This window comes from Ascaphus truei, chromosome 3, assembly GCF_040206685.1.
Source record: "Ascaphus truei isolate aAscTru1 chromosome 3, aAscTru1.hap1, whole genome shotgun sequence".
Taxonomy (NCBI): domain Eukaryota; kingdom Metazoa; phylum Chordata; class Amphibia; order Anura; family Ascaphidae; genus Ascaphus; species Ascaphus truei.
Window position 1 is genome coordinate 57,440,093 of NC_134485.1, and position 27,900 is coordinate 57,467,992.

Genomic DNA, 27,900 nt, shown 5'->3' on the forward strand with positions numbered 1-27,900 from the left:
GTGACAGGGATGATTTTAAAATGACGGCAATACCGGCACCCAATGCCACATACCAAGGTCTGTAACTCGGGAAGCAGGGGGTTCCTGAGGCAGAAATCAAAGCGGTTCAGCTCAGGAGACCCCCTGCTCCCGCACACTATTAATAAAAATTACATTAAAGCGGCTTCATTACCTTAGCAAATAGCTGCTAAGGCAATGAAGGGGTTAAGTTGAGGGCAGAGGGGGTGAGTGAAGGGGGTACATGTTCCTTCACTCACCCCCCCTACCCCCAATAAACATTACAATATGTACTACCCACCAATACACAACATACCCACCCCGTGCTCCTGACTTCCTATCAAATCCTGCATCTCACACTCAAGTCTCCTCCTCACTTTTAAAGCTTTACACTCTTCTGCTCCTCCTTACATCTCAGCCCTAATTTCTCGCTATGCACCATCCAGACTCTTGCGTTCTGCTCAAGGATTCCTTCTCTCTACCCACTTTGTATCTAAAGCCCTCTCTCGCCTTAAACCTTTCTCACTGACTGCCCCGCACCTCTGGAATGCCCTTCCCCTCAATACCTGGCTAGCACCCTCTCTATCCACCTTTAAGACCAACCTTAAGACACACTTGCTTAAATAAGCATATGAGTAGCACTGTGGCTAATACTATACACCTGATACATAAAGCTTGGCCCCCTGCAGACGCACTTACCAGAACGCCCTCCTACTGTCTCTGTACGTTCGTCCTACATACCAATTAAATTGTAAGCTTTTCAGAGCAGGGACTCCTCTTCCGAAATGTCACTTTTATGTCTGAAGCACTTATTCCCATGATCTGTTATTTGTATTATTTGTTATTTATATGATCATCACGTGTATTAATTACTACTGTGAAGCGCTATGTACATTAATGGCGCTATATAAATAAAGACATACAATACAATACAATTTACATTATTGTTACAAAATTGACAACACAAGTTGACGTGAAAATGTATTGAATTTCTCTGAAAATCCTCTATATATAATTTATTTTTAAACTACAAACCCAAACTTTTTTACACCCAGCACGTGCAGTCACTGCTGGAATAATACTTGTTTTGTCTCACGTTATTTCAGGAACCCCTTGGAAGAAACGAACCTAAACATTTGGTAGGTGTTTGTTTTATTGATTATAACGAATATTTAACCTTTTGACTACTTGAGGGGCATGTAAAGCTTTATACTGACTGGGTTAATAAGTTAACAATGTTAAAAAGCATAATAAAGATATCATGTGCATGCCAAGTTGTGCAGCATGTGTTATGCAGACTTCACATTTGTTTCTGCTTCATCAAACTGATGTACAGTTAAGAAAATGTGTTTCATTGTTACATGTACATTAATCTACATTATTGTATCTATTTCTAGACATATATTGGTGCTGAATTGGAGCACATTTGATCTAACAATGTTAAATCCTGCATGTAAAGGTGCATTTCTTGTTTGAGAAAACTGTTGGTGATTAAAGCACTGAACGACAAGGGAATCAGACTTTATTTATCAAATGTTTTACCAGGAAGTAATACATTGAGAGTTACCGCTCGTTTTCAAGTATGTCCTGGGCACAGAGTTATGATGACAGATACATGGTTACCAATACACGGTTGCATTTATACATTATGTATAAATACATTACATGAACAGTTATAGATAAAATATGTTATAGGTGTATGTAACAGTTACAGACCAGATTAAAACGCGAGACAGCTTTAGTTTTGAAAGAACTTAGACTGGTGGCGGCTGTGAGAGTCTCGGGTAAATTGTTTCAGTTTTTTTGGTGCACGGTAAGAAAAGGCGGAGAGGCCGGATACTTTGTTGAACCTTGGGACTGTGAACAGTCCATTGGCGTCAGATCTCAGATGATAAGTGCTGCATGTAGAAGGGGTGAGGAGCTTGTTCAGATATGGGGGTAACTTACCCAAGAAGTATTTGAAGGCAAGACAGGAAAGATGAACTTTGCGCCTAGACTCAAGTGATGGCCAATCTAATTCTATGAGCATTTCGCAGTGATGTGTGTTGTACTTACATTGGAGGACATAGTGGCATATTGAATTGTAGAGGGTGTCTAGTTTGCTAAGGTGACTTTGGAGTGCTGTGCCATATACTATAGCCCCATAGTCTATAGTTGATATTAGCATCTGCTGTGCGATGCGCTTTCGGACCAGCGGGCTTAGGGAGGATTTGTTCCTATAAAGTACACCTAGTTTGGCATAGGTTTTGGATGTCAGGGTGTCAATGTGCAGCCCAAATGTTAAATGGGAGTCAAACCATATGCCCAGATATTTTAAACTAGTGACAGGGGCTAGGATAGTATTAGAATTGGTTCTGATCTGAAGCTCCGTCATTGGTAGCTTTAGACGTTTAGCCTTGGTCCCAAATACCATTGTTACAGTCTTGTCAGTGTTTAAAAACAGTTTGTTTTGGGAAATCCAGTTTTCAAGTCTCAAAAAATCAGATTAAAGTATGTGTTCAAGGTCAGAGAGGCTAGGGCTGTGTGCATAAAGGATTGTGTCATCCGCATACATGTGTATTGAAGCTCCCTTACAAGCTGTAGGAAGATCATTACTGAAGACTGAAAAGAGTAGGGGCCCCAGGACAGAGCCTTGCCGGACACCGAAGGCGATCTACAAGGGGATGGAGCTAGAACCCGAGATAGACACATGTTGGGATCTACCCGATAAGTATGAGTTAAACCAGTTTAAAGCATGCTTCCCTATTCCAGAGCACTGACGTTTGTTTAGCAAGATAACATGATCAACAGTATCCAAAGTTTTTGCAAAAATCTAGGAATATTGCATGAGTAAGTTGTCCCAGTTCTATTCCACACTGGATCTCATTGCAAACTTTTAGGAGAGTAGTTACCGTGGAGTGTTTGGGGCGAAAGCCAGATTGCAATTGGCTAGGGAAATTTGGCTTGGCATAGTAATCCCTTAATTGGGACTGAACACATTTTTCCATGACTTTGGATAGTATTGGGAGAAGAGAGATTGGCCTGTAGTTAGATGCAGTGTTTTTGTCGCCACTTTTGAAGATTGGGATAACTGGCAATTTTCGAGGTCTGAGGGATATGGCCTGCAGACAGAATAGAGTTGATTAGGGAAGCAATCTGTTTGGCAATGGTTGGGGCACCAAGATTTAGGGAAACCATGTTAAAAAAAAACAACAAGACTGGATATAGGACAAAACAGAGATCTGGCAAAGATGAGGACAGCAAAAAACTTCAGGTTATAATGTGTACAAACATGTATCATTTATTTTCTAAAATAATGGTAAAAGTTATTTGAATTGTTTTCCAATGCACCAGTCATACTCCCTATTAAATGCTCATCAGTTTATTGATTGCACCTGCAAAATCCCAATGGGACTGCACCTCCCTAGCTCCAGTCACACTTTGCAACATGCACTGGATTTGTAATAAATAAAAACAGACACCTACAGTACTGTATATTTAGGTATGTTTGGAGAGAACCTGGGGTAGAGAGTAGCATTTTCTGCTTGTGCTTGTACAGTACACGTTTGTTACCACCCTGCAGTGTGAAGAGTGGGTGTCCACAGGTTTAAGTTTTAGAGGTGTAGAGTATGTGTTCTGTAAGTGGAAAAAGATTTAGAGATCAAACAAATTTTATTGTTTTATTGCTTCAGTTAGATTTTTCTTTTCTTTGACAAAGCTATTTATTCACCTCTTTTGACTAACGACCCCTAAAAAGGAGGGAGATAACAGGTATAACACAAACTATTGTCTAATTGTTTCTGTTGCATTTACCTCTAGGTAAAAGCATATGGCGACATGAATTTCCAGGGGCAGTGCATGGATTGTTCACAAGAGGTTTCTGAATTCAAATCCTTCACACCCAGCTCTTTTAAGGTTCTAAGAGGATGGTAAGGGTAACATGTGCATTCACACACAACACTCCACCTTTTGTCGTTGTATACTATATATATTATTTTTTATTTCACTCTTCCATTTACGGAAAGACCATTATTATTGTCTTTTATATATCAATGGTGCCAACCTATTCCGCAGTGCAGTACAATGTGGGGGGGAAAGGACAAGAGGTCCCTGCACCCGAGAAACTTGCCATCCCTAATTGTGTCTCAACGGCGGACTATTTTATGGCATTTTCACAGCCTGTTCCTTTTCAAAAGTATTATGTTTTGTTAAGTAATTCATCTATCTTTTGGACACAAAGTATAACGTTTCTGGGGGTTACTTAATAAATGTACCTGCTTGCAAAACATGGGCAAAACACCCCCACTCCCCCCCCCCCAAAAAAAAATATCAAGAAAAAAACATTACCACTGGAACCAATGGGATTTTTTAAATGTGTATAATTCCAGTATAGTATTTTGCTCCAGTTTTGCAAAAACTGGTAAATAAACCCCTCTGATATTGATTCAAATACTTGTAATAATACTGTATGCGTTCCTTTGTCAATTTCATCTATGGCATTGCTCTATTTTGTCTTCAGTTTATCGCCAGTTCTGCTCCCATCATATTACTGAGATAATCATACACACATTGTTTACCAAAGGAAATATTTTTTTTTATTTATATATATATATATATATAAAAAATAATACAATAATAACACGCTGATTTGGTCTTATGTTTTAGTGGTTTATTGACTTGAGATCTATAAAAAAAAAAAATTCTACTGTGCAAAACTGCGGTGATAATTTGCCCTTCTTGAGCCTAATACGTTGGTGTTTTACAGCTGGCTCCTGTGCTACCAAGCAGACTCGTCTGACAATCTGTGTGTGTTAGAAGAGGGGCACTTTCCAGACATGGCCTCGTGCGGCTGTCCAGCAGCTGTGGTCAAATATATGAAGCCAATAGATTATGTAAGAGAGACATTTGTGTATAATATCTTCATGATAATGTAACTATTTCCCATGCTGGGGGGTGTTGGAGCTGCAACTCATTGTTGAAAGGGCTATATTAATATTACTTCGAATGAACTCTTCCTGTGTGCTGCATGCAAACACATGGGTACCTTTGCCTGTTCCTTTTGTCACTTTATTCGCAAGTGTTATGCAGATTCCTATGCAGATTACATTGTTGTTGTTTGATGATTTTTAATCTTACTTCCAAGATGAGAGTGAACTGATTAGATACAAATTGTCTCAAAACTGATTGGGGAGATACATCAATGCAAAGAAGGGGCAAATATGTAGTTTGTTTCCGGGGACTTCTGCGGGACTCGTTGCAGTTTGGGGTTTTGTCGGGGGGCCTCTTACCTTCTCCAGAGTGGCATCTCCTCCTGCTACGTCGCGTAGTCATGGCGTCAGGTGATGCGTCGGCATGGCAACGTGTCGCATGATTGCAGGGGGTGATGCCGGCTCGGGGAGGGAAGGCAAGGGGCACTTACAGAGGACCCGCACTCTCCCCCGGTAATCAGTTTAAAAGTTGTGGGGAAGAGCGCGGGGCTCTGTGCCGTGGCAACGACAGCTCTGCCATCCAGCCGGCCCTTGTTTGTTTTGATGCATCTCTCTATTTTCTGTTTGCATCACATGTACGAAAGTGTTTCTTACACTGGACGCAGAATTTATTGTCAGAACAATCTACGCCACCTCAGACCTGGTAGATTTTTCCCCCACAAATACAATTTTAAAAAGTGACGTAGACTTTGAAATATCTCTTTCTATTCTGTGAGTTATGGAATTCCTCCCAAACGCCTCCTACTGACCCTCTCCAAATCGCAAGCTGACACGCAGCATAAAACTCGATTTCTTAACTCAAGGAGACGTAAGAGGAAAATGACAATTTCCATCAATTCTGCTCGAAATGTGCCTTAATACATCACCCGCATAGTCCATCAGTGCAGTTGTTCAGGCAAATCTTTGTAATGTAATTGGTGATTGCAAAATGCCATTGGCCAGCTAATGATTTGCACTTCTCTAGCTGCAGACTCCTCCTGCAATGAAGAATTAAAGCGATGAGTTTCATTCAGTGGCATAGCAAGGCATGCGCAGGCTGCCGGGCAAAATGTTTGTATTGCATTTGGCCTCACATGCGCGACCAGCACTTGCCTACTGTGCATGTGCGACCGGCACTTTCCTACTGCGCATGCGCGAACGGCACTTTCCTACTGGGCATGCGCGACCGGCACTTTCCTACTGCGCATGTGCGACCTGCACTTTCCTACTGCGCATGTGCGACCTGCACTTTCCTACTGCGCATGCGCGACCGGCACTTTCCTACTGCGCATGTGCGACCTGCACTTTCCTACTGCGCATGCGCGACCGGCACTTTCCTACTGCGCATGCGCGACCGGCACTTTCCTACTGCGCATGCGCGACCGGCACTTTCCTACTGCGCATGCTTGCAGATATAAAGCAAAAAAATAACTGGTAAAAATAAAACTTTCAGAAAAATGCACTGTATCGATGAGCTGCTTTACTAAAATCTCTGCAGGGCCAATCTCTGTCTAGATCAGTGGTTTCCAACATTTTTTTTGGTTAAGGAACCCTATAAATTATATCGTGATCTTCTGCAAAACCTGAACTCTCTTATAGCGTCTGAGATCAGATACATTGTAAGGAACCCCAACCCTCTCTAATAGCACGTAGGAAGATGGGGTTAGGGGTTACTTTGTAAAAAAAAAGTTGTGGTGAAAATGAAATGCGAGAGATGGATCCGCACAAGGTGTATTAACAGCTTATGTTCATTTTCATTTTTGTGGGGATCACTGCATCCCCTTGTTCTTTTCCCGGCATAGTTTATTGTAACCCCTTCACTGTCAGAGGGCAGCAAGGGATTAAAGACTGGGAGCATAAATCTGACCACAGTGGTTGGATGATTAAACACTTTAAATTGGCCATTTGTTCACTTTTGTCACTGGGGGTGGACTGCAGTTCTAAAGTTAATTTATTGATAATGGGAGAATTTGTCATTACTGCGTATGACTACAATGTAGGTACATTTATAATTGTCCGTCCTATCGCAATACCTGCAGTGTTCATTATCTGAGAAACAAAAGCATATACAAATGTACTAATGTATTAATGTTCCTTCAATTTCCATCATTTCCCCTTCCCTGTAACATGCAGTTATGAAGTGAATTTCTAATTTGTGCCGTTCTTTACAAAACACACTGGGAGTTAGATATTCAATGAAGTGCGGCAGTTCACTGAAATCAATCGGAGTTTCCGTGCGGTGGTACCGAGTCAGAACTATCACACTTCATTGAATAAGCCCCATTGGCTCATACTGCTATATGCTGCTGTCTTAGTGGTGGTGCTTGTTATCTTATGGGTGTATCTATCTGTCATTACCGCTAGGTCTTTGCTGAACCCTCCGTCAGTCTGTTTGCTCTGGATTCATGTGAGGGGAGAGAACTGCATTTTGAAGACGCTGTAAATTCTGTTCTCAGCAAGGACCTTCACTTCTATACCCAGTCCGTGCGGGTAACAAGAGGGCTGTAAGTATCACCGAATCTATTGTCATGTGTCAAAATATCATTTTAAGGGATTCCTTATATATGTTAATTCACTATTATTTTGTATGCATAGTACAGACTGATATAGATAAAAAATATTAGATACTTTTAATCTGACCTGTGGATGTCATCCTATTGAAAGTCCAGTCTAGCCAATCGTGGGGTAAGAAAGACATGTGCATATGTATACATCCTTTCCCATGGATTTTAATGAGTATGTCTTTATTCCGGCTGTTTTGAGGCCTTTCAGTGTGAACATAGAAATATCTTTGTCTGGATATAAACACACACTGTTGTGTAGGAGTGTTTGAGAAATATGGGCGCACCATCTGGCTGACATAACTTTGTGTCACAACGGATTGGGGAGGGGTTTTGGGGAAGTTAGGGGAGGGGGTTCTTAGAGCAAAAGTATAATGAAATATCTTAAAGTTTGCGATAATACAATGGAGCAGAGTGGCCTCAATTCAATCCGGCACGCCCGAGCTGGCGTCGACTTCTTGCACTTAGCACCCAATATTATTAATACATTGAAGTAACAAGCTTCATACATTGGAAGCAGGAACATATTGAAGCACATTTTCTCCAGTGTTTATATTGCCACGTTTGTCTTAGTATTGCACTCATACAAACAGATATGTGTAATTTATCATGGTCTCCCAGCTGTGAAATCGAGATAATATTGAAAAAAAAATATCACATTTATTAAAGTTTAAAAAAATCCCATTATAGTGCGAGCCTCAGCCTCCAGTGCATGGTTTTGAGATGGTCAGGAGGACAAGTGACGCACATATTATAATGGAGTGTATCAAATTCTGCATACATTTTTTTTCTATGGTTAGTATTGGGGAAAATATCTGCTAGACTTGAGTTGGAGTAAACTGGCCTTGATGACAATCGGCATTAAATGCAGAAAATATATTTTTATACATTTTTATACATTTAATGCTGCCGTAGCAAATGCTGCAGTTCATCAAAATGAAATGTTCTGTCTTTATACTTCTCACCTAGTGTTATTTATGCAGAATTGCCATAGTACGTGGGTAGTCCTTTTTTGTACCTGTTATGTAGCTAGTCTCGGATAGTGTTGTTCCTTTAAAGTATTTATCATGCTTACAGAGATTGTGTAACACTGCATGTTTTCAGCTTTTAAAGATCTTTTGATCATCTTTTCCTTGTGACATACTTATAAAAGTGCAATTGCTAAATACGCCAACAACAGTCTTTACCAGCTTCAAATTATACACGTTAAACAATCCTATCTCTGGTATTTGAACAAATGCCTTTGTTTGCACATTCTTTTTACGTCAATCATTAAGATTAGATTCCGGATCTGCTTGTGAACACGGGTGCATTTTCAGGATTTTTGCTAGGGAGGAACCTGTTTAATTTAATTCAGGATTTGCCCAATGTCTTTACCTTTTGTATAAACAGAGGAGCTATCGCTGCATTGCATTATCCTGGCAGGGAGATTATAAGACCATGGGATACAATGGCTTGCCTGTTTTGCATAGAAATGTGGGAACAAATGCATAATCATGAATACCTGCGAATACCAAACAAGAATAAACTAATGTATTCTAATACCACGATCCGGGGACTGGTAACAGGAGATATGCTACAGTGTGTATGTCCAATTCTATACCCTCAGTTAATGATTTGATTAGAGTGACATGGGAGCTGAGATTTTACTCTATGTATAAGTACAAATAAAACTTGTACAAACAAAATGCAACTGTGTATCCCCAACTGCTATCATTATTTATTTTAATATACAATAGTCTATGGTTAACTTTATTGCATGCAATCAGAATGTAAGCAGGCAGCCATCAACTTTAAGAAACACAAAAACTCTCAGTTGTTTAATGTATGTTAAATCAAATGTACCTTCATCAGGTGTGTAGGTTTGGGTGAGTATTGGATAGCCAGACTATATATTCATTTAAAAAAAAAAAGAGAGAGAGAGACTGTTGTTTTACGCTCCTCCGTTTCTTACTTCCGCAAAACATTACGTTTGACCTATTAATCACATTTCGTGCATTCCTTACAAGATTTAAGTGTTTAAGCCTTTAAGGCTCAAAATGTATTTTCTATTTATGAAAATTCCGCCGTAGAATGCAAAACGGACGTAATACAGTACCAGGCCAAAACTCTGCAGGGGAGGCACGTGTTCATATCACTATGAATTACAGCAGAACTGTGTCATTCTTTGGGGATATAGGTACAATGGCGAGAAAAGTTTGTGAACCACTTAGGATTTTCACATATTTCAAACCTAAAATGGTATTAGATCTTCATCTATGTTCTAATAATAGATATAGATAACCTGATCAAACAAATGACATAAAAACATGATAATTGTTCAACATTTATTTATCCACAAATGATTAAACATTCAATACATTGAACATTCCATGTGTGAAAAAGTATGTGAATCTTTAGATTCAGTAATCTGCAGCAATGACTTAAACTAAGCGTTTCCTGTAACTGCTGGTCAGTCTCATCAGTTTTGAGGAATTTTGGCCCATTCCTTCTTACAGAACTGCTTCAACTCAGTGGCATTTGAGGGCTTCCTTGCATGAACAGCTCACTTCAGGTCCTGCCACAACATTTCGATGGTTTTTAGGTCCAGACTTTTACAAGGCCATCCTAAAATGCGGAATTACTTCTTCTGCAGCCATTCTTTTGTAGAGCTGCTTATATGTTTAGGATCATTGTCTTGCTGCATGATCCACTTTCGCTTCAGCTTCAGCTCACAGATGGATGACCTGACATTCTTCTCTAGAATCTTCTAATACAATGCAGAATTCATAGATGTGTCAATGATAGCAAGCCGTCCAGGTCCTGAGGCAACAATGCAACCCCAAACCATCACACTCCCACCGCCCTGATTGATGGTTGGGATGAAGTTCTTCTGTTCGAACACAGTTTTTGACTTGTGCCAAACATAACATGTCTCATTAAGGCCAAAAAGCTCTACCTTTGACTCATCAGTCCAGAGAACATTGTTCCAGAAGTCTTGTGGATCATCTATGTGCTCTTTGGCAAACTTCAGATGGCAGCAGTGGTCTTTTTAGAGAGCAGTGGATTCCTCCTGGCTATCCTTCTATGAACACCATTTTTGTTCAGTCTTTTTCTGATAGTTGAGTCATTAGCATTCACATTACCCAAGGCGAGAGTGGCCTGCAGATCCTCGAATGTTACTGTAGGAGGACCACTCCTGGGTAGAGTGACTGTGGTGTTGAACTTTCTCCATTTGTCTGACAGTGGATTGGAGGAGCTCCAAATACTTAGAAATTGTTTTGTAACCCTTTCTAGACTGAGCATCAACAACTGCTTCTCTGAGGTGCTACCGGCACCCCCTTCCTAGATAAGTATCTCCGGTAACAGGGCGTCTCCAGAGCTGAAATCACTGCAGTTCAGATCTGGAGGCGCCTGCTTCAAACTTAATAAAAAACTACAAACAAGAAGTGTCCCCAAGAGTGGTGCTTGTAAAGTGGAACCATCCCTTAAAATGAGATTGCTCCTTTATCAGCTCTCACCTGTCATTTTCATATAGAGATTTAAACACAGAGATTGATGCCAGACCATTCATTAAATAGCGCTTCAGTGCTCGGACTCCTCAGCCACAACATCCACAAATATTGGCATCAGGCCAATGCTTCTCCACATCACTGGATCATTGTAGCACACAAAAATATTTCAGTTGCCAAAATCTCAATGCAATCATGCAGTTTGAAAAAGAACACAGACAGCGCATATAACAACATCAAAATACAGGCAGTCCTCGTTCTACAACGCTTTGTTTTACAACAAATGGCTTATCCAACGCTATGCAATACATACCTATGTTTATTTTTACAACGCCAAAACGGCTTATCCAACGCTCTTACGACGCTTTGCAACGTTGTTTATGTGTATGTGTGTTTATATATATATATATACACAGATACACATAAACAACGTTGCAAAGCGTCGTAAGAACATATAATATTATATTATACAATATAATATTATATTATACTATATAATATATTATTTATTATGTTATATTATATATATAATACAGTATATACACTATATAATTTATGTGTGTGCTGCATATCTTATTGCCTGCGTAAAATATTTGGTGTATTTTAGTGTTAAAAATGCCTTCAGGAATGGAACCTTTCATTTAAACAGTGTTCCTATGGGAAACCGTGTTTCGCTTTACAACGTTTCGCTATCCAACGCCATTTTGAGTAACGCATTGTGTCGGATAACCGAGGACTACCTGTAATACAATAATAATAGTGATCTATATTAATAAATCCTATGTAGGGGATTAAGCCTTCGTGCCTTCTACTTCCTGGTGACTTAAAGCAGCAGAACATGAAGCACTGTGCACGGTCATTTTGTAACATTATTATTACAGGATTGAAGCAGGGGGTCTTCGGAGCTGAACTGCATTCATTTTCTGCTCCGGGCACCTTCTGCTTCCAGAGATACTTCCCTCTGTAGCGGTATCGATATCTGCAGCCAGGGAACTGTGTGTCTAACAAAATGGCTGAGTTTAAATGTCCCTCGGGCCAATGGGAAGCCGTGATGTCATCCCTTGCGGCTTCCTCTTGGCCTGCGTGACCTGGACATTTAAACGCCACACAGATACCGGCGCCCCCTACGGAAGTAAGTATCTCTGGAAGCAGGGGGTCCCCGGAGATAAATGAACACTGTCCAGCTCCGGAGACCCCCCTGCTGCTTTAAATCACTCAAAATAACAATGTTATACAAAATACAACAGCTTCTTGTGCAGTTGTGTTTAAAAGACAAATCAGGCACATTTGAATCTACATATAAATATAACCATTTACAATTTAAATAAAGTAATTTTATTGCTAACAGCCTAGTTTAAGACTTTCTTTGAATATGTTTGTGATGGGAAACCTAGCTGTAGATGTCATGCCAGCTTTGTGCCATCTGGAGAAAGATCATATGTCTCACTTGACATCAGGTTTTAAAAGTCACATTGTCGTTGTTCAGATGGAAGGGATTCAGTGCGGTTGTAATTCTGCACTTTATACAGTGTTGGGCACATTTGCAGTTCTGAGCAAATACATATCGGATTAGTATTGGAAACTCTCAAGCATTGACATCATTGTGAGGGTTTGCTTAAGTAATTTTTTTATAGCAGTACAGCAGAACTTCTGTAGTGTGTTTACCACCAGGTAAGTAAAATTGTGTTTAGCGACAAATAAAACATTAGTGGAGCAGCAGTAATTACAGCGACAAGCAGTGCTCGTCCAATATGTTATATCCCACAGTAACCAACCACTACCAAAAAGAACTTCGTTGTCACTGATGTGGGTTATAGAGCAGCAGCAGCAGGAGGCACATATGGTATGTAAGGCTTTGTCCATAGTAGAACATGCGAGCTTCCGCGCTCCTTGGCGCAGCTCCAGTGACCCGGCAACTCGCGGGAAATACAAACTTGTTTGTATTGCGAAGTGCCGTTCTCCCTGTAGCGCATGTGCACGCGCGCACTATGCGCATATACATTGGCGTCATAGTGTTTGTTTCGGCGCAAGCTACGTAGCTTGCACTGTATCCAGCACTATCGACGCAGCCTAAGGAGGAGAAGCTTTGTGAACTAAAAGTTATTAGTGCAAGTTTATTTTGCACTGAACATTGAATGTTGCATAAGTAATGCATTATGTAGCATTGTGGTTTGCCTAGAAGAGTTATCAGTCTTTGTAAGATCTTCACCTGGCAGTTTTTCACCTCCGTTATTAATTTTGTCCGTGAAAGTTTTACTTTTAGACATATAATCCATTAAAGCCGCTGTACATCATAAACTCATCTCAAAGTGAAGATACGCAGAATTTACACATTTTATTTAAAAAAAAAAAAACGTCTTGTCTACTGTGAGATTTTGTATCACAAATTGTCCTGTAAAATGACAATCGCGTAATACTCTGATTATGATTACTCCAAGGTAGTGACTGTTGAGGGAATAAAAAAACATATCTCACAAAAATAAATACTGTATTTCATTATGTTTGTATATTTGTCAGCATACTGTAGTGTTCTATTGGGCAAACTAGATTTTTTGCGTCACTGGATGAGTATTGAACCAATACAAAAGTACTTCTGTAAAAGGGACCTTTGAGATCTAAAGCTTCTCTACCATAATATCCATCCGTCTATCTGAACAAGCTCGTCACCCCCACCACATGCAGTGCTTATCATCTGAGATCTGACTCCAAAAGACTGTTCATGGTCCCAAGGTTCTACAAAGTATCCGGCCTCTCCGCCTTCTCTTACCGTGCACCTCAAAACTGGAACAATCGACCAGAGACTCTCACAGCCGCCACCAGTCTAAGTTCTTTCAAAACTAAAGCGGTCTCACATTTTAATCTGGTCTGTAACTGTTACCAACACCTCTAACATATATTATCTATAACTGTTCATGCAATGTCTTTCTATATACTGTATAACCCTGTTCACTTAATGTAACCATGTATTTGTAACCATGTATCTGTTATCATAACTCTGTGCCCAGGACATACTTGAAAACGAGCAGTAACTCTCAATGTATTATTTCCTTGTAAAACATTTTATAAATAAATAAATACATAAATTATGTCTTTTCAATAAAAGGCTTATACTTGTAAAATAAAAAATATAATTTCATTGAGATGGAATGTAACCTTCTGGCAAAAAATGCTGTAAGGTCACTTATAGACAACCCTACATGAATAATGGGGGAGGTACACGTAGTACTGTTTTCAGTTTTCAGGTATGAAAAGCGCCTAGAGAATGGCATGCACTATGTAGACAGGCGACATGCAGTTGCTAACTTTGTATTCAAGCTTTGAAATGAGCCCGTTGATAAATGTGATTACACTGTTCTACCTGCCGGAGCTGCTGTACCTGTCATAAAACAGTCACTCATCACATTAAAACAGATGCCATAGATAGAATGTAGGTACACTGGTTTCCAATTAGCTATGTGCTTTGTTGCTTGGGGGTATTGTAAAACATTCCAGAAGCAAAGGATTTTAAACGAGCCATTTCACCAGAGCAGAAGTGTGTGTTATTCTAGGAAAGAATGTGCGTATATGATTAAGTGATTATAACAACTTTTTATTTCCAGAGCCCTTTTACATTTTTAGGTGAGTGATTAAAAATGCAGCCACCCCATGGGGTGGATTCCTGCTAGATGGCTACGGGTGCTCTAGCCGGCATGGCAGCTTTCAAGAGGGGGAAAGACGATAGTTTACAAGACATACCTGTGAATTTATCCTGCCAATCCCCAATTGTACAGTAAAATGCTTTCCCATCAAAGTCTATTACTGGGATAAGAGCACACTGCACACATCCATGGCCCCCACAATGCTTTGCTATTGAAGACTGAAATCAGAACTGGACTATATAAATGACCCAGGGAGTTGGCTACACTGTGGGAGTAACTCGCACAAACCACACTGCTGTGTAAACTATACTGACTGTGCAACTGCACACAGTATGTTCATTTCACTCAATACATATCACTAGTAAATTCATCCATATTTATTAAGCTGTCAGGGAGCCATAAGGTGCATTATGGCTTATAACCACAGAGTAAATATGGCCGGTAGAGCTTGAATTCTCCATTTCTCTTCATTCTGAAAAAGGCCTATAGGACCTGTAGCAGGTGGGAGTCTGTGCTCCCATACCGTTCATCTCCAGTGTAATTCTAATGTTGTCCATGTAAGTGTTTCCAACGATGCAATGTTAGCTAATGCTACATGTATTGCCCTCTATTTACATGCCTCTATTTTTTTACCATGACAAATGCTACATACAGCTACCAACAACATCCATTATGTACTTAAAATGACCTTAAAGGATGAGTTCCCCCCTAGATGGCCACGTTAATGTCGGCTCCGGGGACCCCCTGCTTCCCGGGATAGTAACGTGAGACGATAAGTATCCCGCGGGCCAATAGGAAGCCGCAATGTCATTTGCTGCGGCCCGCGTGAAGCAGCGGATTTAAACCTCCATGAAGTACCGGCGGCTCCTTCTCTTGTATTTCGGGAGCAGGGGTTTCCCTGGAGTGGAAATGAACGTGGTTCAGAACCGGGGACCCCCCTGCTTGCGACCTATGCTGAAAAAAGGGCCTGTTACTTAGAATGCTGCTTTAAAACCAGTGATTTCTGTTCAGTTTACTCATAAACCTTTGTATCAGTGCAATATGGAATCTTTATTCAGTGAAGACTTACACAGGCCAACAGGTTTGAAGCTGAGCGCCTATGGTCACATACAGTAGGATTAAAGTATCTCCCCATAATTACATGCCTGAGGCATAACGTTGTGTTCAGTACATGCTAAGAAACTGATTACTTTTGAACTCGAAAATAAGGCTACTCACAATGCAGCTATAATGCTACTTTTTTTCTAAAGTACACCTGCAAAGACAAAAATTGCATCAACGTGCCTCACACAGGCTCTTAACTATCACAGAGTTTTTTTTTTACCTAAAGTGTGATATCCATTACTGCTCAATAATGGACATTTTCTGGAATAGCTATTAACAAACGATAATTGCCATCTCACTTTAGTGAATATGCTCCATTTCACTACACTACAAATCATTAACACACCATTAAATGTTAATGGCCATTAACAGTGTGGTAACAGTTTTTGAGCTTTATTAATAGACACCATATTTGTAGATGTCAAGATTCCCCGGGTCATCGGTATCTAGGCAAAAGTGGTGCAAACATAGAGCATAAAATCTGCATCCTATGTAGCAAAGTAAATGCTTTACAATTAAAATCCATAGGATTTTTGTTCTTTGATACATCTGGTTTTGCCTTAATACCCATCGCCCTTATTAAGCTGTGCAACCTGTTTTCCTATGCACTTACAGCTTTGTAAATCACGATCAGGGGTGTGTCACTTTTTGGTTCCTCCATTCATGGGAATAGCCCTGAAGTTGCACAGCGCTTAATTGAACAGCTTTTATTGCCAGGTCCAGCTTACTATACTGGTCAACTTCCCATTTCCACGATTTCCCCCTATGTGTGATGATTTCTAAGTAATTCAGGTTGTCATTATACATTTACAATCATACACTACATCCTACTATTTGACTTATCAACCTGTCGACGTGCTTCCCGATTCCTTTATTGATGTTTCTTCCCATGTGTTTGCATACAGGTGGATTGCATATGAAGGGGCTAATTTCTTAGGAAGACAGAAGCTGCTGGAGGCCGGGGAAATCTTAAACTGGGCACAATTCAGTGGCTGGAAGGCCATTGGCTCACTGCGTCCTGTAAAGCAGGTAAAACAAATCACGAAGTGTCCAGATAATAAGATTAATTGTGACGGCAGACCTCTTATAAGCTTAAGGGAAAAGCTATGTCTTTAATTCTGTAAATGTGGAAGACGTGCAGGTTGATCAGATTTTTTTAATTTAAATAAATACAATAGGTAGCTGAGCCTTGTCCTAGGATTTCTGCCTTATAAATAATACACTAGCAAATCACATTTGCCCTTGTGCAATATCTGTAGATAAAGTGCTCTGGCCAAATCTGTTGGTTCTATTAATTACATTGCAGAGATCTGGGACAAATTGCCTGTATTTGACAACCTGCAAAATTAGAGTTGTTGGCAGTTTCTATGCATAGTTATACGGGTACCGCTAACATATATGGGTGTATACAGTAGTTGTAAGACTAATGGGAGAGCTGTCTTTTGTTTATTTGTGGCAGGTAATAAATAATGATATTCTAGACCGCATATAACAGTCATCCCACCCCCCCACCCCCTCCCCCAGCCTGCTGTATATTTCAGGATTAAGAATCAACACAAAAAACAATACTTGACAGTAACTGGAAAACTGACAGATGCAAGAGCAACATCTGTTGGTATGTCTTCAAGCACCGGCCAGAGCACTCAAATCTGGTATTTCTGCCGGGGACTTATAAAATCCAAGGTAATCTCTATTTAAAACTGTCAAATGGTTAAAAAATGAACTTCAATAAAATAAAGTCCTTATTCGTCTTCCAGTCCTTTATTTTAAATCCTAAATAGATTAAGAATGATTGCATCATCCATAGAAACACAGGGCATAGTCCTAGTTTGTTTTATGAAGAAATGACGCTGTGGTTGAGACATCACTTTGTCACTTTATCTAGTATAGATAATAATAATGTGTCGGTCACAGTGATGTAGCAGGCGTTATTGCACCGGTAACCCAATGCTGCCGCGTTATTTAACAGTAGTGCTTTTGATAACACGTTATTTAACGTGTTGTTTTGTGCGTTAACTTGCATTAACTGGGGTAATAACGCCTGCTAGATTATATAATATTATTAATCTCACTACTGATCTATTGAAACATAGTGTCCGCATACACTGGGCATCTTTAGTTGTACTATTTTAAAATATTTAAATATGCCTAAGATATTTGGGCTAGCTACATTAATTATTCTGTGTGTTCATATGAAGCAAAACCTTGTGCTTAACATAATCACATTTTTGTTCTTGCTGTATGTGTCTTTCAGGCCCGTGATTCATGTTTGGATGTCATAGGAGGCAAAAATATACCTGGGTCAAAAGTGTCACTGTGGACAGAGCATGGAAAACCGAGGCAGAAATGGAGTATCAGTAAAGATGGAACAATTACTTCATACATACATAATGAACTGGTTCTAGATCTTAAAGGTAAGATAATACAAGGAAGAGAAGAGTGTGTGCGCTGTTCCCAAAGAACGTCTAGTGATATCCCAAAAATGACTGTTCCTCCTGCAGCTCGATATACTCCCGTGATCAGCGGGGCCAAATATAGCATACATACAAAAAAAAAAAAATAGAGCGCAAAAAGGAAATATATATATATATATATATATATATATATATATATATATATATATATATATATATAGCAGAAAATAGCCGTGTTAGTCCAGTTGCGATAGTGCAGAATAAATGAGTTCTTCAGTATTAGGTGATACCTTTTTTATTGGACTAACAATTTATGTGTATATATATATATATTTAAAACCAGAGACATAACATAAAACACAGACAAAGCTCAGTGCACATCCAGAAAAACTTATATACGGTACAGTGCCTAAATATACATGTATAAATAACTAATAAATAAAATGGTCTTTTAGTTTAACATTTTGGCCAAATTGTTGTAAGCCCTTGAGCCAAACTTCACGGCAGACCACGTTTCAAGGGTCCCTACACTAATATAAATTCTTAATAACCTGTGCATTGCCAGGAAGAATGATTTATAATAAATCTGTCAATTGGGGGTTCAATTTGAGCTTGTAGGTGTTCTGTATGTTATATATATATATATATATATATATATATTAATAAAAATTTATGTAGAAAATAAACAAGTTATAAACTTACATACAGTATGCAATCAGGTCATAATAAATGCTCCATCCCACATGGGCGAGTAAAGGCCCAGCCGGATAGAAGGGGAATAAATTAAATTGTCCCACAGTCCCAGGCAAAGTCCTAGATCGGAAGTGAGGGAAAACCCCAAGCCGGTAACAGCCGGTGAAAGCGTGATGACCTAGACCTCAAAGATGACCTAGACATTAGGGGCCGAAGAAGCATCATTTGACGTGAAACGCGTTGAGGTCCCAGTCAGCACGTTTTTTTGCTACCACAGACGCTGTGACGGCAGACGCCTGACGTGTACATCCTCCCAACCTCCAAGCAGCTCAGACACTGTTACTGGCTTGGGGTTTTCCCTCACTTACGATCTAGGACTTTGCCTGGGACTGTGGGACTATTTCAGTTATACCCCTACTATCCGGCTGGGCCTTTACCCGCCCGTGTGGGGTGGAGCATTTATTATGACCTGATTGCTTATGTGTTACGCCGATGCTCGCCACAAACCGGGACCGGACCGCGGGCTGAGGTGGGGTTATATAATCACCGACCTTAGTCCGCGCAGACTGATCCGGAGTGCACAGTTCGTAGTCGTACATCGCAGTGTCAGGATTGGAGAAGGCAGCATCGTCGTTATTGAAGCCAAAGTCGGTGTAGGAGAATACAGGACAATCAATGGCCGAAGCAGGGTCGGGATAGGAGCAAGGAATCGGCAACAGGCAGACAGGAGTTCCCCGCTTCAGCTTAGGAGCGTGAGCGCGGGAGTGGCCTCTGCGCGAGGAGCGTGCTCGGCCCATGGCGCCGGTCTCGGCAGGGGGAGACAGCAGGCTAGCCGAAGTACACCGCGGGGCAGCATCGGGGAAACCAACGCTTCAGCACAGAAGTCCAAGACAGGTCACTGCATAGAGATTAGCAGCAGACCTCAGGAAACGAAGGGTAACCACTGCTAGGGGGGAATGCAGCAGGTACCAGTGCTGGCTAAACAACGCTTCAGCACAGGAGACAGGAACAGGCCTCTGGATACTCAGGAACTAGGGAGGTTAGAACACTAGGAGAGGCCTGGGCGGTTTGTGGCAGAGACAGTAACGTCCAAGGTAGGATTTTATGCTCGGCACTGATTCAGAGCCAAAGCCCAACATATAAAGGGCGGAGATCCAATCACAGGGGAAGGGTGTGTGAGCATTCCTCCAATGATGGAGCGCAGGGCAGAAGCTGCAATGAGAGGCAGCACATGTGCCATTGATTGCCAGAGGAAGCTTTTGCAACTGCAGAAGTCTGCAAAAGCTATAATCAAAGCCAGGAGCGGATTCCTTACAATATGTAAGTTTTTAACTTGTTTATTTTATACATACATTTTTATTAATATATATATATTGATTGTGCTTTCCTTTTTGCGCTCTATTTTACTTTTTTTGTTAGATAATTCAAGGTAATTATTGGTAGACGTTTGCTGTAAATGGTGTGTTTGCTCACCAAACAGCATTCAATATTTAATCCTGTGACAAGAATGTATTTTTCTGTACTACTGTTGTGTATCTGTAGAACTAGGGAAAGATTTCAAAATATTTACTAAGTAAGGATGTATTCACGCAACAAAATTCTCTATTTTCTTTATTATCTTTAATTGTTTGTCATCTTCCCCTTCTAATTTTATCTTGTTATAGATCAGGATTGCATTGTGAGTTTAAAATAACGTTGTAAGAAGTAAATAACATTATATTTATGGGTCAACAAATTGTACAAAAAATAAATTTACATTTAATTTAAATTTTAATTTTCAGTGGAATTAATGACAATGGCTATAAAGATTTTCTAATCTGGAACTGTCACGGTTCAGGATTTGTAGTAATCCTTATAGTTTTATTTATTGTTACTTAGTCTGCCACTAAACTGAAAGTGGCCAAGCCAGCTGTATCTTAAATGATTACATGCAATGTTATTATTTTTTATCGCTATAAATTGTGATCTCTTCTGCTGCAGTGATGTCACTAATATCTAACAGGAATGGCCTATGTTTATTTGGGTTTTTTTTTTTTAGGAGGAACGTACTATGATCAAAACCACATAGTAGTAAATCAAGTCCGGGAAGGAGAACTCACACAGAAATGGGACATTGAAATACTGTGAATAGGCAACGCTGAGGTGAAGACTAGAAGAGCACAATCTCCATGTTATGAATACAGAACGTTCGGGGAAAAATAAATCTACTGAAGTCCTATCCCACTGGAATGCTACTCCATAAACCTGCTATGCAGCTGCTTAAGAAAGTGGATTTAAACATGCTTACGAATGTAATTTTATGCATTTGAAAGCTTAAAGGCAAAAACCACGTTTGTTGGTTTTAGTTGTCGCCGGTCAAAGAAGCACCGTACCGTGCCAGAAAAATGTCAAGCGTAGTCTATGTTATATTATCATAATCCCATGTGATCGTCTTGTTAAAGTGACTTATACCACACAGTACTCTGAAGGTCATGTTTTGGAACAGCTGAGCTGACACACTGTTACATGTTACCTGATTGATTTCTGTGTACATCTCTTCACTCTCTCTTTGTTTTTTATTTTAAGCTCCGTGATGAATAAACCCCATGCAAACCAAAGGCACATTAACTCAAAATAATATAAAACAATCTTTATGACATATATATATATATATATATATATATATATATATATATATATAATCTACTGTATGTAGAGGCTTGCAACCGTAGTACATGGAAAACCATTGGGGAGGCCTACATCCAGCAATGTACCTGAAAGCTACCTCAGAAATTGGACATGTGATTTTAACTTGAGTGTGGTGTGGGGGAGGAAAAAAAAGCATAGTTGAGACAGGCATCTTATATCCGGTCAGCATAATATGCTATATATGTTGTGTTTTCTCAGTGCCTTTTTTTGGCATTTCCATTAAAAGCGAAGTGATTTAGCCACCCCAAAAAGGCTGTGGTTATTCAGCATATTTGATCATCTTTGTAGCAGAAATAAGTGAGAATGCAGCTGCAATGCTACGACACGCCACCACTCTTAACATGTTGTACTAGAGTATGCTGCTGGGCAGTAACAGCAAACTGGTTAATGCGTATTACCATACTGCTACAAAGAGCTGGCATTTGCTTTCCAAAGATTATTTAAAAGGTTCGGATTGCATTAGGTGCAACCACTCGTGATTAAAAAAAAAAAATAGCACAACTGTTTCTCTTTTCCAAAAAAAATGAATCTTAAATGTTTCCCAAAAATTACAAGGCAAAAGGAAAGCACGTCTGATTTACAAGCTTTTGAAATTTCATTCAAAAATGAATTATCAGTAGGTAACAGGGTTTCTACAGTATGCCTAGAACACAAGCCATCAAAAGATACCTGTACTGGAGGTCAGGAAAGCTGCATTCATAGGGCCACACACATGGATTTCTTCCAAAGATGTATGGGAGCAATGAATTTTTGGAGAGTTTTAGATGTTGGGGGAAAAAAATGCAGATTTTAGGAAAGTTTACTCATTTATACTGATTGGATCTGTGTACTCAAGCTGCAACTCTAATATAGCCTAACCTCTTCAGTGCCACAGGCCAGAAACACATTGTTAAGCAAAACATTACAGGTCCCTCCGCCACGAAAAGTGCTATAAAGAAATGCTTCTCAAAACCGTGTCGCATAAATTAGCTATATATTATAAACAATGTATCCAATCTTAAAAACTGTTTTACTGCCTATTGCATAGATACATTAATATACTGACTCACATTCACTTACACTAATAGCAGCAGGAGTTTCAGCTAATATCTCTTATGAAATGGCTATGATATCAATCTAAAAGGAATTTGTTAACCCCCCCCCCCCCCCCTGCTTTCTGAGATCACTGTATAAACTTCTTGATGTCCCTAAAAACTTCCATTAAAGGTAGGCAGAGCAGACGGAATACTTTGTTCCATACCCATGGACAATATGTGCTGGAACCAAAACTAAGAGCACTGCTGGCTTCTCTTATACTAGAGAGCAAGGAAACAGCTGACTGGCAATCTAGTCTATGGATTCTGGGCCTCCAGACAGTGCATTCCCAGCTTGTAAAATTGGCTTCCAATGTCGAGCTATGTGTGTGGCTTATGGCTCTGAGTATTACAGCTCACTCAGGGGTGTACGGCTTACCCTTAAATATACTGAATATGCAAGCTATTCCATTTAAGTAAACCCGTACTGCTGTCTTCAATGTTTGATATGAAGTTGAACTGCGTAATAGGACAATCATCGTGGATCCTTCACACTAAGAGATCTCATTTAAGAGTGTTTCAGAAGGTGTAGAAGCATCTCGCAGATTATGAAGGACACTGGCAGCTTTATTAACCATTATTTCCAGCTTGTAAAATATAATTTTTTTTTATAAAAAGAGGACACTTTTTTATTTTATTTTTAAAGCTTGGTGCACGGTCAATTGTAGAAATAATGTCCTGACACACACGTACATTTTCTGCCTACAGTATTGTGGAGAGGAGGATCATACCGTTCAACATGTGTACTTATTACAGCACCGTCCTGACTGTGCTGTTGTAACGAGGTAACAGGCACCAAATTGATGTTGCTGTTTATTTTAACTTTTTCTTTCTAGTGTTTTCAATCAAACCAGGAGACGCCTGTACAATATTGCATCCTGGTTGCATAAAACCACCCTGACTACAATAATTTACATTGCACGCATACTACATCCATTCCTTGTTTCAGCTGAAAAGTTCCTTCATAATTAAAATCCAGGGCAGAGCCTCAGTGATATTATTCCATGTCAGCCACTTGTAATGGCCAACCTGCGGAAGCTCCTATGATAGATATTTGGGAGGAATGACATGCTTTGCGTTGAGGGAATATTTATGAAGTAAAAATATTGTGTATTCTTCAGCTAAACATCAGAGAGTAGTTGACAAGAATGGTGTCAATCTTGAGTAAAGAGCTAGGTTAGTCGTACAGTATGTTGCCATGAATACAGTAGGTCTTACTGTGGCAAACCTGGACAAACCCAAGACTACAGTATGAGCAAGGCCTGTACCAACAGAACAATATACATTAACAATATGGTATTAAATGTCTTGTTAAATAATATTGTGAATATTTCAAACGTGCACTACCGAATTATATGGGGGAGAAATAAATCGGGATGTGCCACTGCTTTTAAATTATTTTAAAAGCTACGCTGGTATTCCAGACAGTACAAGATTTTTCATATCAAAATACACCATTCATTGTACTGATACACACAGACCCTGTCTACTGCATTTCATTCCTTTGCTGCCACCGGTGCTGCAGTCACCTCTAGCTGAGAACAGATGAATCATTTCCTAAGGAACCCCTTTAGGGGTTTAGATTCAGTAATCTGAGAATGCCTCACTAAATCATCACAAACTGTATATAGGGCTTTCTTTGACCAAGGCTGATCAAAATTAGTTTATTCTCTGCCTAGCAACTTGTAATTATGTATATATTAAACAAATAAGGTCCTTGTACAGTATAAATTATGCTGGGGTGTTTTATAATACTAAAAGATTTGCTCTTTACATTTTTGGTTTAGCTTTCAGTGTACTTTAACTGTTGGAGTGGCCACGGGCCCTATTGACGTACCAGGTACATCATGGCTCAAATACTCGTTTCCTAGAGGATTATCGGGCTAACTACTCCAACAGAGCTGTGGGCGCGATCAAAACTTAAGTGGAGACCCCCTCCATTTCCATCAGGCGGGGATGGCGGTCCAGCGGTACCTTTGGAACTGAAAAAGTTAAAACAAATTGTGTAAACTATATTGATTTATTTTAAAATAGGGACATATCTCCCCATAACATTTAAACTATAATATATTCTTTTTTTGCTTCTATTTTTATATGGAGATCTTCAAATATAGATACTTGTATAAATGACCTACCTCTGCAATATTGCGTATTGCGCTTTTTATTAGTGGTAGTCAGCAATGCTTTGCTCATCAGACCACTGCTGGCCTCTGCGCCAGCGAAGGGATAAGAAATTTTGCAGTACTTGTTTTTTTGTAACCTGAATTAAAAATGTTTGAGTATGTACATATCTACAGGTTCTCACTGTGCCAGTACATTATTATGTCTGTATGTTACCTCTGCCAGAAGTGTCATTTATTAATAAAATGTACCTATTGCTTCATACTTTGTCGTTTTTTTAACATGAATTTTATTAACGTTTCATTTACGTAAAGGGGAATAAGGAGCACCGAAAATAAAAGGAAGGGGAGAGTCGTACACTTACAGTAGCACACTAAGATGTTTATACTTATCATTGAAACATTTTGTACAATGTAAGTTGTATCATGTATAAACTATCAGTTATTATTTATGTACCAGGCTTTTGTTCTAATTTTTCTGTGTAATTCTTGAGGCTAGCGTCTCTATAGTCAGAACGAACAATAGTGGTGAGATCGGACAGCCCTGCCTGGTTCCCTTCATTATTGGAAGGTATAAATATGCAGATGCTTTTATTGTGGCTGTTGGTGTTGAATACATTGCCTTAATCCCGTTAATAAAGAATGGGCGTAATCCAATTTTGCTCAACCCTTGAAACATAAAGGGCCATCCAACTCTATCAAAGGCCTTCTCTGCATCTAATCCAGACAGTTGGTGTTGACTTCGTATTGCAGGTGTGCATAATGTTCACATTCTGCGAAGGTTGCCTGCAGCTTGCCCCTCTGGTACAAACCCCACTTGGTCTGGATGTATTAGGGATCCTAGGTCTGTGTTTAGCCTAGTCATCAAAATATTGGGCAATAACTTGATGTTAATATTTACTAAAGATTTTGGTCGGTAGCTAGAGCACAGGCTTGTGTCTTTACCCTCTTTAGTTATCAGTTATTGAGGTCGCTAACATCTCTTGGGTGAAATTTAGCTTTTGAGGATTTCATTAAACAGTTTAAGCATTCTATGTATCAGTATGGAATTTTTTTTAATAGTATATGTTGGAAAAGCCATCTGAGCCAAGGGTTTTGGAGGACTTAAGGGAATTTGTCAACAATATTTCTTCTGATGAGATGGGCTGTTCTAAGATCTTTGAGGTTTGACTGTTTAGGTAGGTTACAAGTTGATACTATAGCTAGATTTTTATATTTTCCCCTTGTTCTTGCTCACTATTCACCTCATTCTCCAGGTTATAAAGCTGCGGCAGTATTCTACAAATTCTCCACAAATTCCTGCCGGGTTATGTATCCGGGTTCCACCTTTGGTTTTTAATGCATATATATTTAAACGACTCATTTTGTTATGAAGAAGAGTCTATTGGCTTTATCACCGTTATCATAAAGTAATTGTTTAGTCCATCTCATAGCTTTTTCCGTTTGTTCTATGAAGCAGTTTCTTAATTATATTCTGGTTATTTCTATTTGGTTCTGGATAGAAGGGACCGAGGTTGTCAGAAAGGATCGTTCGAAGGCAGTGAATGCTGCACAACCTTTTTTTTCTTCCCGCCATGACCCCTACATTTAAATGTCCACTGTGCAAACACTCCCCAGCTGTCTTGTAACTACGGTATAACATGCATATGGTTTTATGGCAATCAGAACAATTATTTTAAAATGAATAAGAAGAAACTGTAATATTTATTGCAAATATTATATGTATATGAAGATAATAATGAATGTGAAACTTGAGCCTGGTTCGTGGGTATTATGCTCTCAATTTTTGGAATTCTAGTTGAACCTGCTCCTCTTAGATCTGCCTCCACATAAAGTGTGGATGCTGCTTTGTTTTTATTGCAGCGAGGTAAAGCATTTTCGCACAAATACTTTGAAGCGAAAGGAAGCAGTGAAATTGCCTTTTTAAAAAATAAAATAAAATCCGGATGTTTTCGCTTTATGAAAATCCAACATTTTCCCCATGTCGATGTTTTAAAACTGGCATGCAGAGTTTGATCTGATGACAACTCAATAAGCCGTGCTTTTTCTTTCACTGTATTTTCTGAGATCTATGAGATATCAAAAGAAAAGGGATCATGGATTCAGCCTAGATCCTTTTCAGGAAATTCTTCAAATCGTTTAGAAAATGTTGGCATTAGATTCGTGAGATGAGTTGACACTATGACGTGAATTTGCGTAAAGTCAGCATCGTTGTTATTGCTAAACTCATACATACAGGACACCTACAAGCTCATATTAAACCCCCAAAATAACCACAACATATATATAAGCGTATAAGTGTCACAGAGGAGTGCTACTGAGCATGGCAATATATATTTAAAACTTTTAAATAAACACATACCCTGTATGAGAACATTTCATAATTATTGCAAACAACTTCATTTTTCCACAGACACATTTTCTTTCTAAAAGCTTCGACTTTATCACTAAGGATTAAGATGTTTGTTCCTCGACCTTGCAGACTCACATTTAGGTCGGTCAATTTTTCAAATATGACGCTAAGGTAGCTAAGAATTGCAAGACATTTTTCGTCCATAAAATGTTGAGAAAGGCTGTGATTACGATCCGAAAGAAATATTGTAACCTCATCTTTAAAGTCAAACAGACGTCGTAGCACTTTTCCACGCAACAACCATCTTACATCAGTATGAAGTAGTTTATTGTGGTCAGAGACTATTTTTCAGGATCTTAAAAAGCTTTCTTCTTAATAAAATTGACCACACTCACAGCATCTTGCAGTACTTTGTTTACATCTGGTTGAAGTTGTTTCGCAGCTAAGGCTTCCCTGTGTATCATGCAATGGTAAAGAGTTACGTGTGGAGCAACTACTTTTACTTTGGCTTTAAATCCAATATTCGTGCTTGTTAATGCAACTGCACCATCTGTGCAAATCGCTACGTTGTTGGACCACAAAAGATCGTTCGTTTAGCAAAACATATTGACAAGACCGAAAATAATCTCACCGGTTGTTCTTCCTTCCAAAGGTTCACCGAGTAGGAAGTCTTCCAAAATATCCCCATCATTGCAGCACCTCACACAACCAAGAAATTGAGCAAGATTTGCAACTTCTGTAGATACGTCCAATTGAATTGCGAAATTTGGTCTTTGTAATTTGATATTGTCGGTGAGTGCTGTGATGCGCTGTGAAACTGTG

General features: G+C 39.4%; 1 protein-coding gene across 1 annotated transcript in view; it reads left to right on the forward strand.

The window, feature by feature from the left end:
• Nucleotides 1–24,990, forward strand: part of CRYBG3 (crystallin beta-gamma domain containing 3) — a 156,422-nt gene extending 131,432 nt beyond the window's left edge. Inside the window, exons 15-22 of the mRNA XM_075594047.1 lie at nucleotides 1,104–1,136; nucleotides 3,796–3,905; nucleotides 4,742–4,868; nucleotides 7,308–7,447; nucleotides 16,643–16,766; nucleotides 17,262–17,420; nucleotides 17,992–18,151; nucleotides 20,883–24,990. Of these exons, the coding sequence (XP_075450162.1) occupies nucleotides 1,104–1,136; nucleotides 3,796–3,905; nucleotides 4,742–4,868; nucleotides 7,308–7,447; nucleotides 16,643–16,766; nucleotides 17,262–17,420; nucleotides 17,992–18,151; nucleotides 20,883–20,971 (942 nt within the window). The 3' untranslated portion in view covers nucleotides 20,972–24,990. The remainder of the gene's footprint in view (nucleotides 1–1,103; nucleotides 1,137–3,795; nucleotides 3,906–4,741; nucleotides 4,869–7,307; nucleotides 7,448–16,642; nucleotides 16,767–17,261; nucleotides 17,421–17,991; nucleotides 18,152–20,882) is intronic.
• The last annotated feature ends 2,910 nt before the right edge of the window (nucleotides 24,991–27,900 follow it).